The 19,915-nt window shown below is 47.2% G+C and overlaps 1 protein-coding gene across 4 annotated transcripts in view; it reads right to left on the reverse strand.

Moving 5' to 3' along the window:
- The window catches only part of celsr2 (cadherin, EGF LAG seven-pass G-type receptor 2), a 177,077-nt gene that overhangs the window by 64,512 nt on the left and 92,650 nt on the right, over window positions 1-19,915 (reverse strand). For all 4 annotated transcript variants that reach the window (XM_055654629.1, XM_055654627.1, XM_055654628.1 and 1 more), the window contains exons 3-5: window positions 17,320-17,542; window positions 9,670-9,785; window positions 7,498-7,586 (exon numbers count right to left, since the gene is read on the reverse strand). In XM_055654629.1, the coding sequence (XP_055510604.1) occupies window positions 7,498-7,586; window positions 9,670-9,785; window positions 17,320-17,542 (428 nt within the window). The remainder of the gene's footprint in view (window positions 1-7,497; window positions 7,587-9,669; window positions 9,786-17,319; window positions 17,543-19,915) is intronic.

Below are 19,915 nucleotides of genomic sequence, written 5' to 3' on the forward strand. Positions count from 1 at the left end.
GCTTTGGTGACTCTGCTACAGGAAGGATGTCGTTAAGCTGGAAAGACTGCAGAGAAGTTTTACAAGGATGTTGCCAGGACTCGAGGGTCTGAGCTATAGGGAGAGGTTGGGCAGGCTACGACTCTATTCATTGGAGCGCAGGAGGTTGAGGGATGATCTTATAGAGGTGTAAAAATTCACGAGAGCAATAGTTAGAGAGATAGAGAGTCTTTTACCCAGAGTAGAGAAATCAAGATTCGTTTGACGTGGCTTTAAGGTGGGATTGGCAAGATTCTGAGGACAACTTTTTCACTCAGAGGGTGGTGGGTGGGTGTTGTGGAATGAGTTTCCAATAGAGGTATTTGAGGTAGGTACTATAAGTGCATTTGAAAGTCACTTGGACAGGTACATGGATAGGAAAGCTTTAGAGGGATATAGGACAAATGCGGGTAGATGGGACGAGCTTAATTGGGGGCACTTTGGTTGGCATGGATGTTGGGTCAAAGGGCCTGTTTCCATGCTGTATATCTCATGACTCTAAGGGCTGCAGAAATTCGAAAACCTCACTCCTTTCTCTGAAACGAGGCGTTAGTACAGCGTGAGACCAATCCATTTCCAGTATTTTATACTTAGTCTGACAGCCCTAATGAATTGCAGCCACAAAGCGCTGGAGTGACTGAGCAGATCCGGCAGCGTCTCAGACGAACATGGATAGGCAACGCTTCGGGTCAGGACCCTTCTTCAGAATCAAAACGTCACACATCCATGTTCTCCTGAGGTGCTGCCCGACACGTAGAGTTACTCCAGCACTCAGTTTCTTCCTTCGTAAACCAGCACCTGCAGTTCCTTGTTCCTAGTCTTGACTAATCAGTTGTCAATTTGCAGGTTTTGGTTCATGAATTCAAAGGGTTTCAAGCTGCAGTAAATAACAAGAGTCTAATCTTATCCACGCAGTTTCTATGACGTGTATGCGGACAGGCATGCAGAAGCTTGGCAAACAGCATATCATGTCTCAGGCTGTTTTTCAAACCAAGACATCTATTTCCCTGCCAGCCAAACAAAAATAATGACAGGTCTTAGGTTATAATCACGGGACTAAATTATGTGTTTTTTGTTAAATTAACGGCTTCATGGGTGTCTTAAATAACACAGCCGATTGAAAGATATGAAGAACAAAAACAGTAAACTCCACTGAAAGAGCAGTTTCTAGTTTGTTCTTGAGTTTTTCAAAATCCTTTTGTAAAAAGTATTTAAAAAACATTTTGTGGGTTCATCAGGGGAGATACAGTTGGCGTCGTCACTAATTTAATTACAAAGGAGACACAAGGTCAGTTAGGTTAGCGGCACCTCATCAAATGATTCACCTCTACCCCATTGCGGACATTGGATTTTATCAATGGAACTGATGCACTACAATGCTGAGAACTATATTCTGCACTCTGTACCTTCCCCATTGCGCTAATTATTGTACTAATTTTGTCTCACACCTATTTTTCATCTCTGACCTTTGTTCCACCATCTGCCTATCAAAGAATCTCTCCTCACCTGTGTTCACCTATTACCTTCCAGGATTCATCCCCCCCCCCCCCCCCCCCCCCCCCCCCCCCCGCCCCCCCCCGCCCACACTTCCTTTAATTGAACAGTCTTTATAAACACAATCTTTTGCCCAGAGTGGGGGAATCAAGAACAATAGGTTTATGTTGAAGGGGGTAAGCTTTGATAGGGACCCGAGGGGTAACATTTTTTTACAGGAAGAGTGGTGGGTGTATGGAATGAGCTGCCAGAAGAGGTAGTTGAGACAGGTTTAGACAGATACATGGATAGAGTGGCTTTAGAGGAATATAGGCCATACTCAGGCAGGTGGGATTAGTGTAGGTGAGTCATGTTGGTCGGCATGGGCATGTTTCCATGCTGTATGACTATCCATGCTCTCCAGAGATGCTGCCTGACCTGTCAAATTACTCCAGCACTTTGTGTGTTTTTTGTTTCAAAAAACCACGACTGGCTGAGAGGGAATCTGTGTGGAGGTGGCGGTTCCAATCCCTGAGCCCAGCGGCGAGAGTTCTAGAACACAGTTCACTTGAATTCAAAGAACCGGAAATGCAACGCAGCTAAGATACCCGATCTGGTTATTTACAACATTTCACACTGATGGATACTCCATCAAATGCAAACACCTGGGCCAGCATCAGAAATAACAATTTCCTATCATTTCCCCACCAGGTCCAGTAACAGGACTCAAAAATAAAAAACTGTCTTCCGCTTAGCCCAGCACAATAGCAAAAGGAAACACAATCCTTCAGCACCATGTCAGAGGGTTCAAGTTCACATACCATGCACGCTCGGAGACTGTGAAAGGGAGAGTGCTTCTCGTGTTTGGTTCATATGTCTCTGGTAAGCAACTGATGATCGGCCATGATCATATTGAATGTTGGTGCTGGCTTTGAAGGGCTGAATGGCCTACTCCTGTACCTATTTTTCTATGTTTCAATGCTTCTAACTGCACTGCTCTTACAAAAGGCAAGAGCACGGTGGCGCAGCGGGTAGAGCTGCTGCCTCACAGCACCAGGGACCCGGCCTCAATCCTGACTACTGGTGCTGTCCATACCGAGTATATACGCTCTCCCCGTTTTACCCGGGTACTCTGGTTTGCTCCAACACTCCAATGGCGTACAGGATTGTAGGTTAATTGGCTTCGGTAAAAATTAGAAATTGTTCCTAGTGCATACAGATTCACAAATTATAGGAGTAGAATTAGGCTATTTGGCTCATCAAGTCTACTCCGCTACTCAATCATGGCTGATCTCTGCCTCCTAATCCCATTTTCCTGCCTTCTCTCTATAACCCTTGACACCCGTTCTGATCAAGATTTTGTAGGGTAGTGCTAGTGTAAGGGGTGATCGCTGGTCAACACGAACTCGACGGGCCGAAGGGCTTGATTCCATGCTGTATCTCTAAACGCAGTGGTGCAGCTGTTAGAGCTGCTGCCTCACAACCCCTGAGCACCGGAGACAATCCTGTCCATGTGGAGTTTGAACGTTCTTCCTATTGCTGTTGGATTGTCCCAGAACTTCAGTTGGTTCACTGCCTTGCTTTAGGGAAGAAAATGTCTTACCTATTCTTGCCTACAGGCCACGCCAGTCCTAACCCGGCATAATAGACCCTTGATGGTCCTCTGATGTGCTCCATCTAGTCACTGGGAACATGACTGACCAAGTCTAGGAGTTGCAACCATAATGTCTCTCAGTGGCTTAGTGACTCACTGGCAGAATTGCTGCCTCACAGCGCCAGAGACACGGGTTCCATCCCGAGGAGGAGAACTGAGCACTAGGAGATAACCCACGCAGTCACAGGGAGAACGTACAAACTCTGCACAGACAACACCTGTAGTCAGAATCAAACCCGGTCTGTAAGGCAGCAACTCTACCGCTGGTTCACTGTGCTGTATCAATAACATCCGTGTCAATTTGCAAAATAATAGATGTTGGTGGTGGTTGAAGGTTAATGAAGATGGGACTGGGATCCGAGCAGTTTAATTATAACAGGTCCATGGGGCAGCCTGTGAGCAGTCGTGCTCTGACTGAGAAACGCCGTTAGCTGTGTCAACATTGTATTCACAGCTGTCAACTGATACGCCGAGCTTTGTAACATGTCTGTTTCCATCAAACCTCAACCTTGCAAGTCAGTCCCTCGCCACACATCCCGGCCACGCTCTCGTTTCACTGCCGCCATCAGGTGGAAGGTACAGAAGCTTGAAAACCATGACCTCCAGGTTCAAGAACAGCTTCTTCCCAACAACCGCGACACAGTGATGCAGCGGCTGAATTGCTCCTGTACAGCTCCAGAGACGCGGGTTCGATCCTGACCGCTGGTGCTGTCTGTACAGAGTTTGTACGTTCTCCCCGTGACCGCGTGGGTTTCCTCTGGGTGCACCGGTATCCTCCCACATTCCAAATATGTGCAGGTTTGCAGGTTAATTGGTCTCTGTAACTTGTTCCTAGAGCATAGAATAGAAGTAGTGTACGGATGATCGTTGGATGGCACAGTCTTGGTGGGCCGAAGGGCCTGTTCCAATGCTGTATCTCTAAATTAAACTAAACCAAACCATCAGGCTGTTGAACACTGCACAATAATAACCTCAACTGTGAACTGTGAATGGCCTTGATTGCATTTCAAGCTTTTTGCATTTAGTTTAGTTTATAGGGATACAGCGTGGAAACAGACCCTTCAGTCCACCAAGTCCACAAGCGATCCCTGCACATTAACACTATCCTACACACACTCGGGACAATTTTACATTCATACCAAATCAATTAACCTGCTAACCTGTACGCCTTTGGAGTGTGGGAGGAAACTGAAGATCTCGGAGAAAACCAATGCAGGTCACGGGGAGGAGATCTTACAAACTCCGTATAGACAGCACCCATAGCCGGGATTGAACTCTGGTCTCTGGCGCAGTAAGGCAGTAGCTCTACCCCCTACGCCACCATGCCACCCTATTGGAGATTTTGATTTGCTGATTTTTCTTTTTGTTTGTTATGTTGTGTACCAGTGCTGTGTTTCCATTCTGCTGCTGCGTGAGAATCTCATCGTCCCATTGTTGGTACATAAGACAAACAATCTTGACATTTCTTCATTAGTCTGTGACAAACCATCACTCCACATCACGTTCAGTCTGGGTCATTCCGTCATCAATGTAGACTTCTGCTCATTTTGCAGCTAATTTCTGAGGTGCTGTCTCCCAGACTGGAAGGCTGCTCAAAATCAGACAAGCTTTTGCTGAGACAGGCTCTAGTTGTCGGTGCAGTGGTGCATACTAATGCAGCGTCTGCAACTCTCTGAGGTGCTGGGCAGTGTTGCATCAATAAACCGTGGCCATAACATTCCTCCGCCAGCCATCAGCCTGACTTGGCAATTCTGTGTCCAGGTGGTGTGGTAGGCCTGGACGTGTACACGGCTTTCACAACATTTTACAGTTTCCACACCGTTTTACACAGGTTGACACCATTTTACACAGTTTGCAGGTCATTTTACAATTTGCATGCCATTTCACATAGTTTGCACATCATTTTGCACACCATGTACAATAGCGTGGAAACAGACCCTTCAGCACACCGAGTCCACACCAACAAACGATCCCTGGACATTAACACTATCCTACCACATCATTTGCACACCATTGTACATGGTTTGCACACCATTTACACACATTGCACACTGTGTTACATAGGTTTGCACACCATTTCACATGGTATATTTCTCTTTGCACTACCTGTTGTACTTATGTACGGCCTGATTGTACCATTTTTTGTATGGTTTGACGGGACAGCATAATAGACCAGTAATAAACCAATAACAAATCAGCAGGAAACATGTTCCCGATGTTGAGGGAGTCCAGAACCAGGGGCCACAGTTTAACAATAAGGGGTAAGCCATTTAGAACTGAGATGAGGACAAACTTTTTCACACAGAGAGTTGTGAATTTGTGGAATGCTCTGCCTCAGAAAGCAGTGGAGGCCGATTCACTGGATGCATTCAAAAGAGAGTTAGATAGAGCTCTTCGGGCTAGCGGAATCAAGGGGTATGGGGAGAAGGCTGGAATGGTGTACTGATTGTGGATGATCAGCCATGATCACGTTGGATGGCGGTGCTGGCTCGAAGGACCGAATGGCCTACTCCTGCACCAATTGCCTATGTAAGTATCTATGTATGTATCTATGAAACATTATGGTGCAGGAGTAGGCCTGGAATAACATTTGAACTCTTAAATTACAACCAATGATCGTATTGAATGGATGATTATCCAAATATGCCAAATAACTCAAATTGCTCCACAACACAGGAATATAACTTTGCCACTTGTGGAAAGGTGCTTTGAACAGATACACATCACATGTTTGAGTGTGCATCTTGGATGTGTTTAATGCGTACAGTGGCCGGCGTCGATGTGGCTGGGGTCACTGTGGCTGGGGTCACTGTGGCTGGGGTTACTGTGGCTGGGGTCACTGTGGCTGGGGTTACTGTGGCTGGGGTTACTGTGGCTGGTGTTACATTGGATGGGGTCACTGTGGCTGGGGTCACTGTGGCTGGGGTCACTGTGGCTGGGGGTTACTGTGGCTGGGGTCATTGGATGGGGTCACTGTGGCTGGGGTCACTGTGGCTGGGGTCACTGTGGCTGGGGTTACTGTGGCTGGTGTTACATGTGGCTGGGGTTACTGTGGCTGGGGTCACTGTGGCTGGGGTTACTGTGGCTGGGGTCACTGTGGCTGGGGTCACTGTGGCTGGGGTCACTGTGGCTGGGGTCACTGTGGCTGGGGTCACTGTGGCTGGGGTTACTGTGGCTGGGGTTACTGTGGCTGGGGTTACTGTGGACTGGGGTCACTGTGGCTGGTGTTACATTGGATGGCATCACTGTACTTATACTGCGACACACTGTGCGTACCCATTTGTCCAGAACCTGTTGGAAACCACAATGAACCATAGATACTGCCCGGTCCATCACAGGTACTGGGGTAATGACCTCTCCACCATCGAATGGATCTACAGGAGGTGCCTCAGAATGGCAGCCAGAACCGTTAAAGAACCACACCACTCTGGCCAAGCTCTCAACTCACTGCGACCGTCAGAAAGAAGGTAGAGGTGCCAGAAAACTGCAACCTCCAGGGTCAAGAGCAGCTTCTTTCCTGCAACCATCAGGCTCTTGAACATTACTAAACACTAATCTGTGAACTATATATGGTTGAAGCAAGGACTTTGGACTTGCCTACCTCGATCACCCACAACTCTTCCCCTTTTCATGCCTAGTTTGAAAATTGGAATGCCCAGGCACGACAGAGATTATACAATTGGAGGACACTGTGTGGTCCATCACGGGTTCTGACCTCCCCACCATAGAAGGGATCTGCAGGAGTCACTGCCTTAAAATGCCAAGCAGCATCATCAAAGACCCACACCATCCTGGCCACACTCTCATATCACTCCCACCATTGGGAAGAAGGTGCAGGAGTCGGAAAACTATGACCTCCAGGTTCAAGAACTTTTTCTTCCCAAACACTAGACTACGATAACCTCAACTATGAACTCTAGACTGCTTACACTGTGGTCTTTCGGATATTTTTATATACTAGTATTGCGGTTATTATTTTTTATTGAGTTTATGGTTATTATATATTATTTATTATGTTCTGCCTCTAACAGTCTGCTGTGCGCCTGCTGCAAGTAATAATGACATTGTTTCATTGTCGGTACGTATGACAATAAAAAGTTCATAAGCACATAAGTCGTAAGAGCAGAAAGAGGCCATTTGGGCCATCGAGGTTGTCCTTCAATCATGGCTGATCTATCTTTCCCTGTCAACTCCATTATCCTGCGTGATCTCCGTAACCTTTGACTCCCACACTAATCAAGAACCTTTCAATCTCAAGAAGTAAACACTCTTGGCTTGACAGAACCAACAACTGAGTACATTTCCAGGCTTGACAACGTTTGCATGGTGAACGTGAGCGATGTTGGGCTGACCTTGTTGTAGTAACGTAGATGGACCGTGTGCCACTGCCCGTCGCTCACACCGCCAGGGATGTACGGGGAGACCATTGATGTCGACTCGCCTGTTGAGAAGCAAAACAGTGACACACCGCGATGAGACAAGATTCCCTCCATACTCGCTCTGCTGCCCCTTGGCTTGTCCAGAGATGGGACCGTTGGCAGATTATTTAATAGAGTAGGTTTAGAGATACAGTGGGGAAACAGGCCCTTCGGCCCACCGAGTCCGTGCCGACCAGCGATTACCGTCCACTAGTTCCATCCAACACACCAGGGACAATTTACAGAGGCCAATTAACCTACAAACCCGCACGCCTTTGGGAAGTGGGGGGGAATCGGAGATCCCGGAGAAAACCCATGTGGTCACAGGGGTAACATTCAAACACCACACGCAGACAGCAGCCGGGATCAGGATCAAACCGCTGCGACACTGTGCCGCCAACCCTAGATACCCAAGCTTAATTTAGTTTATTGTCATGTGCATCGAGGCACAATGAAACATTTTTTGTTGCTATCCACAGTGTAGACTAATAGTGAAGTTCGTCACAGCTGACTTTAATCCCAGCCTCACCGATGGTCAGACTACAGATTGTACAGTGGATGTTTTTTCCAGAAAGGACTGGGATTCACGCCAGGAGGTTCATCAAATACGTGTCGCTGGACAACCCGTATTTACAGCTGCAGGGCAGAATCGTTGTGATACGGAGGCTCCCACTGCCATGTCTCTCCCCTCGAGCATTCAAGGAACAGCGGAACAGTTAGAGGAACAAGCATCTGTTACTGTCAGCAGCCATTCTGTTAGCAGATTCCAGTTAATATGCAACTTAAATATTTATAGCAAACCATTGGAGGACTGAAAGTTGGCTGTCTGCCGTTTAACCATTTAAACTCCCCTTCCCATTCTTTCCGTCCCAGGCCTCTTCCATTGCAAGAGTGAGGCCACACACCAAATGGAGGAATAACACATCATAATTTGGGTAACTTAACAATTGAATTCTCCAATTTTAGGGAAAACCCACCCTCCTCATTCCATTCATGCCGTCCTGCACAAATATGGGCCATTTGGCCCAACTCATCCATGCCGACCAAGATTCCCCATCTACGATATTCCCAATATCATCCACATGTCCCTCTGAATTTTCCCCATCCATGTACCTGCCCGAGTTGTCCAAGCACTTGTTAGCTACTGCTGGTGTAATAATTAATTTCTTGTACATTTAGCTGGTCTTTAAGTTTCCATCAGCTTGAACGCACTTTCGAGGGCATCTGAGGGGAATAGTTGCCACCCAGAGAGCTTGGAGTTTACAGCTAGAGAGTGGTGGTGGTGGAGGCAGAGTCACTGGCAGCAGGCAAACTGTGTCTGGTCCAGCATTGAAATCGTGAAGGTATAGAAGGCCACAAGCCATGTGCTGGAGATGGGACTGATAACGATGGATGCCCACTTGTCAGCACAGATGTGATGGGCCGAATTGCCTGTTTCCTTGATTTCTAGTAGATACAGAGCACCTCAAATATCATCACAAGATCATAAGGGATAGGAGCAGAATTAGGCCATTCAGCCCATCGAGTCAGCTCCACCATTCAATCATGGCTGATGTATTTTTCCATCCCAACCCCATTCCCCTGCCTTCTCTCATAAACTTTGACACGCTCACTAATCAAGAACTATCATTCCCTGCTTTAAAATAACCAGTGGCTCGACTTCCACCTGTCTGTGGCAATGTATTCTACAGATTCACCATCATCTAACTGAAGAAATTCCTCCTCATCTTCTTTCTAAAGGTGCGTCCCTTTTATTCTGAGGGAGGCACAGTGGCGCAGCAGTGGAGTTGATCCGGGTTTGATCAAGACTACGGGGTTTGTACGTTCTCCCTGGGACTACATGGGTTTCCTCCCATGCTCCAAACACATACAGGTCTGCAGGGTCATTGGTTTCTGTGAATCGCCCCTAGTGTGTAGCACAGCGCCAGTGTTCAGGGGTGAACGCTGGTCGGCACAGACTCAATGGGCCGAAGAGCTTCTTTCCACACTGTATCTCTAAAGCCTTGCCTTCATCCTCAACGCAGGTGTCCATCTTAATGAAGGAGTCCCAATAAAATCACGATGCCAGCAGTCCCCAGACCAGCTAGACACCAAACAATTACTGACCTGCAGAGAATGTTAACTGAATCTGTTCATTGATTATCTCCAGGGCAATGAAGTCATGTTTCTCATTGAAACGCCCGTTATATAACAGCAAGGCATTCTTCTCCTTGGTGGCAAACCTGCAAAATAAACAACCTTTTAATCCAAAAGTCAGTTTAAAAAATAGAAAAACAGAAAACCCTTCAAGGTTTATAAATTAATAAAATGTTGCCGTGGATTGTAATTTTCATTTATTAGTCAACAAAAATTCCCTGAGGGAAGGTCGGTCTATGATGAAGCAATTGATGACTGGGGAACATCTTTGATGACTATGGCGTCCGTGACGATCAACACTACGATACATCTTATGAAGGTTGGAAGATCATTGTTAAACCAGGAGAAGATTAGGGGGCACACAAGATCATGTGATAGGAGCAGAATTAGGCCATTCGGCCCATAAAGTCTACATCTCTGAGGGACTCTTCTCCTCAGGTGATGATTGGCCTCAATCAACCACAATCCCCTGTCTTTTTTCCACAAAAGGTACAGAATTGTGAAATCGCGCACCTCAGATTCAGGGACAGTCTCTTCCCAGCTGTTATTAAGCAACTGTACCATCCTACCAACAGGAGAGTGGTCCTGACCTCCCATCTACCTCAATGGAGACCCTCGTACTATCTTTGATCAGACTTTACTGGACCATATCTTGTACTTAATGTTATTCCCTTTATAATGTATCTGGACACTGCGAACGGCTCGATTGTAATCATGTATAGCCTTTCTGCTGACTGGTTAGCAAGCAGCGAAAGCTTTTCCCTGTACCTTGGTATCCGTGACAATAAACTCAAACTCAACTTAAACCCGAGTTTGGCTCGATTGTATTTATCGATGTGTAATATTATCTGATTGGATCGGATAGCATGCGAACCAAAGATTTTAATTGTGCCACAGTATCCGTGACAATAAAAAACACAAACTTAACCCTCGGTATGACACCAGACGTTGGCGTGCTTTCTCTTCTATGTCTCTTGAATTCACATTCACTGCAGCTCCTGGACTCCAAAAGTTGCCAAAATGTCAAGTCCATTTGATCTCAGCCTGTTTCTGGAATTCAGCCCCTTGATCCTGATCTGATCGACCCTTCCATAATCTAGGGAACTTTTCGATTCATCTCTACCACTTTGGGAACATTGGACTTTGTCTAAGAAACTGATACACTACAATCTTGGGCGGCACGGTGGCGCAGCGATAGAGTTGCTGCTTTACAGCAATCGATCCCGACTACGGGTGTTGCCTGTACGGAGTTCGCACGTCACCCCTGTGGGTTTTCTACGAGTGCTCCGGTTCCTTCCCACATTCCAAAGACATACAGGTTTGTAGGTCAATTGGCTTCTGTCATTTGTCCCCAGGGCGTAGGAAAGAGCTAGTGTACGGGTGATCGTCACTTGGCGTAGACTCGTTGGTCCAAAGAACCCGTTTCCAGGTTGTATCTCTGAACTAAACTAACGTTGAGAACTATATTCTGCATTCTGCACCTTCCCCTTTGAACTGATAGGATCTACGTATGAAATATCTGAACTTTTTAACTAGCATGCAAAACAAACCTTTTCTCCATATCTCAGTACAGTAATAAACATTACGCCAAACTAAATTGGACTAAGACTGCGATGAGATCCAGAGTTCAGTTTAGTTTAGAGATACAGCATGGAAACAGACCCTTCACACCACCGGGTCCACACTGACCATCGATCGCCACACTAGCTCTACTAGCAATGGCTAATAAAGGTACACCTTACTCTAAGGATGAAGGTGGCGGAGGAGGTATCAATGATATAAAGGAACGGGGCTGTTGGGAAATCTAGAAACAAGGAGAGCATTAATACTGATGTATCAGTTAGCACAGGGAAGTTGGGACATGGAATGAAATGGCTGAGTTTTGTGTAATCGCAATCAAGCAGGCAGTGAAACTATCTGCAAGGAACCGAGATAAACGGGGAATAATTGATGTGACTGGCTATACTCTCAAAAGAACTGAATTAAACAACCTTAGCGTTGTACAAATCACTCAAGTTACATCAATGAGACGTCTCTGGAATGTAGACCGCATCAGTGTGAGTAACGTTTTGAACGCAGCCAATGGATTTGCGTTCTGGAGTTAAACTGTAAGATGATAATGCTATTCACAAAGTCTTTAGTGATCTCCTGTCCTCGGTATGGATTCACCCGAACAGTGAGGCTCACAGATTGTATTACATTGATGAGTCATACAGGTGGTGTCACCCCCAGCCTTTGTTTGACAGAATGACTCTGCTTTCTGATTTTCTTTTTTTTACTTTTGCTTATTTATTCTGATGAACTCAATCTATTTGACTGTTGCCTTCTTCCCAAATTATGGTCATATAGTTTCACGACTCTCTGAAGAAGGGTCCTGACCCAAAATGTCGTTAGTCTGGGCTGAAGAATAGTCCCAACGCAAAACATCGGCTGTCCATTCCCTCCACAGATGCTGCCTGACCCGTCGAGTTCTTCCATCATTTTACTTTTGCTCAAGATTTCAGCACCTGCAGTCTCTTGTGTCTTCACAATAATATGTCTCACAGCATAAGAGAACCAGGTTCGATCCTGACCTCGGCTGCATTCTGTGCAGAGTTTGCACGTTCTCTCTGTGAATGTGTGGGTTTCCTCTGGGTGTCCTTACAGACAGCCCCATAGTCAGGACCGAACCGAGGTCTCTGGCGCTGTGCCGCCCTGCTCCCCTTGATGATCTTGATGATTAACAGCAGTCAGTTAGGTAATGGGCAGCTGCCAACACAGAATTGGTGTTGTCAAATGGGTTTGAGAGATAACACAGAAACAGGCCCTTCGGTCCAACTTTCCCATACTGACCAAGGTGCTCTGTCCACACTAGTTCCACACTTGGGGCAGCACGGTGGCCTAGTGGTAGAGTTGCTGCCTTACAGCTCCACAGACCCGGGTTCAATCCTGACTACGGGTGCTATTCTGTACCACGTTTGTACATTCTCCCCGTGACCTGTGTGGGTTTTCATCGAGATCTTCGGTTTCCTTCCACACTGCAATGCCGTACAGGTTTGTAGGTTAGTTGGCGTGGTATAAATGTAAATTTGTCCCTCGTGTGTGCGGGGATCGCTGGTCAGTGCAGACTCGATGGACCGAAGGGCCTGTTTCTGCTCTGGATCTCTAAACTAAACTAAACCAGCCCCTATCCCTCTAAACCTCCCCTATCCATTTAATTGTTGAAGACACAGTCAACTGAAAATATTTCATTTCACTTGCTATGCCGAGTGGCACATTCTTTTGTACAAATGAGGCACAAATAGACACAAATAATCACTACCTCTTCTTTCAGTGAGCTCATTATTTTGTGAACTATCTGTGGGCATAACAGAGAACACTGGATCACACCCGCGGGTGACAGCGGGGAACGTGGGCTGCTTCTCTCACAGTCATGGTGCAACATTTTCCGAAGGTTTGCAGCTGATCTGGGCTGACCATTTATTTCCTGGCTTTGTTCTGGAGAGATCCCCAAGTGTTTACTTTAGACAAGGCATTTCATTGCTTTTATAACATTATGCTGTGACATCCCACGCTCTCTGCCCTCACCTCCCATCCCAGGTGAGGGGAATTGATTACAGTGACAAATTAGTAGCTCAAAATAGACCTTCCATATCCAAATCTAGAGGATATGAAAATCAGGCCAGCTGGACTTTCCGGTTGCTGGCTATATTAAGGGGGGGGGGGGGGGGGGGGGGGGGGGGGGGGTGGGGGGGGGGGGGGGGGGGGGGGGTATGAAGGGCAAAGCTGCCAGAAGAGATAGTTGACACAGGTACTATGAAAGCAACATTTTAAGGGCACTGGGATAGGTACATGGATAGTAATGATTTAGAGGGATACGAGGCAAGTGATGACAAATTGGCTAACTTAGATGGGGCATCTTGGTCGGCATGGACTAGTTGGGCCGAAGGGCCTGTTTCCGTGCTTTGAATCTATGATTCCATTTTAACTCCCCTTCCCATTCGCCCACGGACCTTTTTAGCTGGGCCCCTCCATTACCAGAGTGAGAGCACATGCAAACCTCATATTCTGCTTGGGTAAATCCACACCATTTAAGCAAGAACTTTGCTATTAGCAGCTGTTGTTTTAGTCACAAATACCCCAGATATCCTCAGCTGTAACAAAACTCATACATTCCTTTGAACCCCCCACATGAAATTATTCAATGTAAATGTGCTGGAAGAAAGAAAACCAGAGGCTCCAGTTAATTATTGAACAGACTCAATATAGTATATTTTTTTTAATGTACTGCACTGAACAAGCAAATTAAACCTCTCCAATGAAAGCTTAGTTTAGTTTAGATCGGATATACAGATATACAGCATGGAAACAGACCCTTCGGCCCACCAAGTCCACACCGACCAGCAATCCCCGCACATTAACGCCACCACATTAGGGACAATTTTACATTTACTCCAAGCTAATTAACCTACAAACCTGTACATCTTTGAAACCAAAGATCTTGGCGAAAACCCACGCAGGTCAAGGGGAGAACATACAAACTCCGTACAGACAAGCACCTGTAGTCAGGATCGAACCTGGGTCTCTGGCGCTGTGAGGCTAAAGCTTTACTGCTGTGCCAGCCTTTGTATGTCTGCAGATAACAACACTGCCCATTGAGCGATGATTAGGTCGGGCACTCGTTCACACAAAATCCAGCATGCTATTTCAGTAATGGAGCACCTTCCAGGAATGTTCTCAAAACAGCCGACAACAAACTAAAGCAAACACACTTCAAATGATAAATCTGACCTCTAGTTACATGCAGGTGACAAAAGCACAAATCAATGATGTTTCCCTCATGGATGAGCAGAGAAAAGGCAACCACCTATCAACGTCCTGCAGAAGGTGCAGAAGCTGATTCAATGCTTGACACTGACAAATAGCTCATTTGCTAGCTCTAGAAGACTTACCCTGGTCATTCCTTTGTCTCCCCGCTCCCGTCCTGCAGAAGGTACAGAAGCTTGAATGTGCACACCACCACACTCAGGAACAGCTTCTTCCCCTCAATTAACAGGGTTCAGAACAATCCTTCCCTTAGCTACGGTACTGTAGTCTTCTGCCCCTGTCCCACTTAGGAAACCTGAACGGAAACCTCTGTAAACTTTGCGCCCCACCCAAGGTTTCCGTGAGGTTCCCGGAGGTTTTTGTCAGTCTCCCTACCTGCTTCCACTACCTGCAACTTCCGGCAACCACCTGCAACCTCCGGGAACCGCACGGAAACCCTGGGTGGGGCGCAAAGTCTCCAGAGGTTTCCGTTCAGGTTTCCTAAGTGGGACAGGGGCATTAGTCTCTGGAACGAATGTGCTACAATGCTGAGAACTATATTCTGCACTCTGCATCTTCCCCCTTGTTCTACCTGTTGTACTTGAGTTTAGCTTGATTGTATTTATGTCTAGTATTAACTGATCTGTTTGGACAGCATGCAAAACAAAGCTTTTCACTGTACCTCGGCACACGTGACAATATACCAAAACCAAAACAGTCGGAGTGCTGAAACGAGGAACTGCGGGTTGCAAAATAAGACACAAAGTGCTGGAGTAACTTAGCGGGTCAGGTAGCATCCCTGGAGAACATGGATAGGTGACGTTTCAGGGACGGGACCCTTCCAAACAGTGGGGTCCAGCTCGACTGGGTTACAGCACACTTGAAGTTACAGCAAGACTGCAGGGTGGGTGGGTAGAGGCCACACTCTAATACAGTTCTGTACCGTCAGCACCAGAGGCAAGTGAGGTGCTGCACAAAACACCGACACTGCCGACGACACCAGGAGCAGATAACGCGCGCTCTCAAACATTAAACCCCTACAGCTGCTGATGGTAACATGAGCATTTAAATGGTGGCTGGAAATGGCAATTTAAGCACATGTTTCCCCAGACCCTGCAGGTTGAAGCAACACATTAAGAACGTAAGCAATAGCCGCAATGAACAGGACAGTCTTTCATCCATCAGCATCACCGCTGGTCTCGAGGGTCTGAGCTTCATGGTTAATTTGTGGAACAACCAGCCAGACCTGTGGACCATTGATCAGAATCCCACCAGGACCGCTGGAGAATTTAGACTCATGCTATTAAATAGATTTGCGATTTAATTTTCAAATGGCTAGCCTGAGGGTTGGTCATCATGAAACTGCCCAGGTTGTTGTGGAAAAACCCCGTGCTTCACTGGGATGACTCCTGCCCTTTGTGTGACTGCAGGACTGACTGCCAGTGACTTTGGGAGCAGTTTGTTTAATTTAAAGATGCAGCCCTTCCTTCAGTCCACCAAGTCCACACCGACCATCGATCACGTGTTCACACTAGTTCTATGTCATCGCAATTTCTCATCCACTCCCTACACACCAGACGCAGCTTACAGAGGCCAATTAACCTACAAATCCGCACGCCTTGGGATGTGGGAGAAAAACGAAAACCCAGAGGAAACCCACATGGTCACAGAAAGAGCATGCAAACTCCACACAGACAGCAGTCAGGATCAAACCCAGGTCTCTGGCGCTGTGAGGCAGCGGCTCTACCAGCTGCACCATTTTACCGCCCTCAGTGTTACAATTCAAGAGCAAACGTAGGCAGGGGCGGCTCTATAGTGCAGCTGATACAGCTGCTGTCTCACAGTGCCAGAGACTCAGGTTCAATCCTGACCTTGGGTGCTGTCTGATTGGAGTTTGCATGTTCTCCCTGTGAGAACTCCGGTTTCCTCCCATATCCCAAAGACGAGTGGTTTTGTAGGTTAATTGGTCTCTGTAAATTGCCCTGAGCGTGTGTAAGGAATAGAAGAGGAAGTGGGATAGCATAGAATGAGTGTAAACGGGTGATGGATGGTCAGCATTGACTTTGTGGGCTGAAGGGCCTGTCTCTGCCCTCTCCTCTCCTCTCTGTACCCGGCGCACACCCATTTTGCCCATTATCCATGCTCCCTTCTGTGCTGTCTGTGCTCAATGGACAATTTACAGAAGCCAATTAACCTGCAAACCCAAACATCTTTGGAGTGTGTGATGAAACTGGAGCACCCGGGGAAAACCCACATGGTCAATACCCACCTTCATAGTGTTAGTGTTCAAGAATAAATGCCAGCAGGGTGGCACAGTGCCACAGCCGGTTCAGCTGCTGCCTCACATCACCAGAGACCCAGGTTTAATCCTGATCTCGGGTGCTGAGTGTGTGGAGTGTGCATGTTCTCCCTGTGACCGCATGTGTTTCCTCCGGGTGCTCCGGTTTCTTCAAGGCCAGGATCGAGCCCATGCCCCCCACTGCCCTGGGAGAGAGGTTCTGCTCCCGATGCTGTTGTGTTAAGGATGGCACGGTGGTACAGCGGTAGAACTGTTGCCTCACGAGTTCGTCCCTGACTACGGGTGCTGTCTATACGGAGTTTGTATGCTCTCCCCGTGACCACATGTGTGCTCCGGTTACCTCCCTCACTCCAAAGACATATGTGTTTGTAGGTTAATTGGCTTTGGTAAAATTGTAAATTGGCCCCAGTGTGTGTAGGATAGTGTGAATGTGCGGGGATCGCTGGTCGGCGCGGGGTCGGTGGGCCGAATGGCCTGTTTCCGCGCTGTTTCTCGAAACTAAACTAAAATGAGGACGTAAGGGAGTGAGGACTTACATGAGGGAGAGGCTGAAGTGGAACCGCTGCCGCAAGCCTTTGAAGGTGATGAACGACTGCCGGGGGAAGCTGCGGGTGGTGACATCACAGTACGGGCGCTCGTACTCCCCCGGCAGACACTCGCACTTGAAGCCCCCCACCAGCAGGTTCACACACGCCCCGCCGTTCCGGCAAATCCCTGGAGAACACCGGCCCGACCGGGAGTTCACTTCACAACGATGACCTGCAGGAAAGAGACATCAGCTCGGTTAAACAGCACAGCAGAGATAGGCACAAAATACCACAGTTACTAAGCAGGACATGCAGCATCTCTGGATAGAAGGAATGGCCGATGTTTCAGGTCGAGACCCTTCTTCAGACTGGCACAGCGACATGGTGGTGAATCTGTGGGATTCATCGCCACAGACGGCTGTGGAATCCAAGTCATTCTGTATTTTTTTTAAAGTGGAGAATGACAGGTTCGTGATTAGTAATGGCGTCAAAGGTTACAGGGAGAAGGAAGGAGAATGGGGAAGATATATCGGATATATTGAATGGTGGAAAAAGCTAGTTGGGCCGAATGGCCCATTCCGTTCCTGTGACATAAACTTATGAGCTGATTGTCGGCAGATTAACACCGTAACAAATGCGAAAAACACTTTACAACAAAAAATAGAACTCCCACTCCAATAATAGCCTTATAACTGGAGACTGGACTCGGTGATCCAAAGGGCCTGTTTCCGCACTGTATCTCTAAGGACTACGTCCAAACATAGAAACATAGAAACATAGAAAATAGGTGCAGGAGAAGGCCATTTGGCCAATTCAATATGATCATGGCTGATCATCCAACTCAGTATCCCATACCTGCTTTCTCTCCATACCCCCTGATCCCTTTAGCCACAAGGGCCACATCTAACTCCCTCTTAAATATAGCCAATGAACTGGCCTCAACTACCTTCTGTGGCAGAGAATTCCACCAAGTTGGTCTTGGCATCATGCTCGGCACAGACATTGTGGGCTGAAGGGCTTGTTCCTGTGCTGTACAGTTCTAGGTTAATTATTCTATGGTAGATTACAACTAACCCCTTAGGCCATTCGCTGAGATACCTGCAATACTTCCAACTACCTGCCTTATACACAAAGGGAAGGAACAATATTGATTTTCAGACACTGTAGCATATGACAAATGTTCAAACCAAGCCTAATATCTCTGTTTAATTCCAAGAGCAAGTGATGCGGGAAGATGGGTAGGAAACATCAAGTTATGTTCACTTGGAACTTGAGTATGAGTGGATAGACACAAAACGCTGGAGTAACTCAGCGGGTCAGGCAGCATCTCTGGAGAAAAATAATAGGTGTCATTTTAGGTCAAAACCCTTCTTCAGACTGACGGTAGAGGTACATAAACAGGAGGCGAAAAAAGGCCAGAACAATTCAGAGCGGGCAACAGGTGAACTCAGGAAGAGTGGAGCTAATAATGGACCAATGTTGGCTGAGGAAGATGAGGGATACAAGAGGGATACAAGGATGTGACGAGTGGGACTGGTAGGATGACTAGGGTGAGGGGGGGAGAGAAAGGGGAGGCGAGGGAATGCAGCAGTTACTTGAAATTAAAGAAATCGCATCGATACCGCTGACTTATGTTGCCAGATCCACTGTGTTACTTAAGCATTTTCTGTCTATCATCGATATAAACCAGCATCTGCAGTTCCTTCCTACACAGAATGAGCTGCCGGAGGAGGTAGTTGATGCAGGTGCTATCGCAACGGTTCAGAAACATTTAGACAGGTTCATGGATAGGACGGGTTTAGACGGGTTTGGGCCAAACGCCAGGCAGGTGGGACTACTGTAGATGGAGTATGTTGGTGTGCTGCAGTATGTTGGTCAGTGTGGGCTAAATGGTCTCTTTACACGCTGTATGACTCTATAACATTGAGTATGGGTGGAGTTTTGAGAGCAGGCTCAAAACCATCATTGCCGTCCATACCCCCATGTGCCCAGTGGCAGCAGCCGAACATTAATTCAAACGAACGTTAGTATTTACCATCAAAGCCATTCCACAGACCGTAATTCTTTGCCCCACCCAGGCTACAGAGGAAGGTTCTCTTAAATGAGTGAATCACATCAAAGGGTAGAGAGCTACGAGCCTCTCAGGTGCACGCATGGTTTCACAGGCATACCCCCCCCCCCCCCCCCTTTGGGGCTACAGCGGGGAGGGTGCAAGGAGAGAGAGAGCGAGAGAGGGAGAGAGAGAGAGAGAGAGAGAGAGAGAGAGAGCGTCTTTATCTGGATCAGGTTTCATATCTGGGCTGACAGCCGTGGAAAGCACCTGACACAGAACGATGAGACATTGGCAGCAATGAGCCAAGCCTGCAATATTTAACCAGAACGCAGTGCACTTCTGGAGTGGGTGGGAGGTGGAGGTGGGAGATGGAGAGAGGTGTGGGGGAGTGTTACTGCCATTGCAAAGAAGGCAATGCAGCAGCATTTGTAATTATAATATGTCACGATTTACATCTTAAGGGAGTTTCACACAATTATGACAATACATAAAACATCATGTTCGCACCATTTCTTTTTTTCCCTTTCCATTTTATTCCTCCCCCATGCCTCT

Source organism: Leucoraja erinacea, chromosome 24 (genome assembly GCF_028641065.1).
Source record: "Leucoraja erinacea ecotype New England chromosome 24, Leri_hhj_1, whole genome shotgun sequence".
Classification (NCBI taxonomy): Eukaryota; Metazoa; Chordata; class Chondrichthyes; order Rajiformes; family Rajidae; genus Leucoraja; species Leucoraja erinaceus.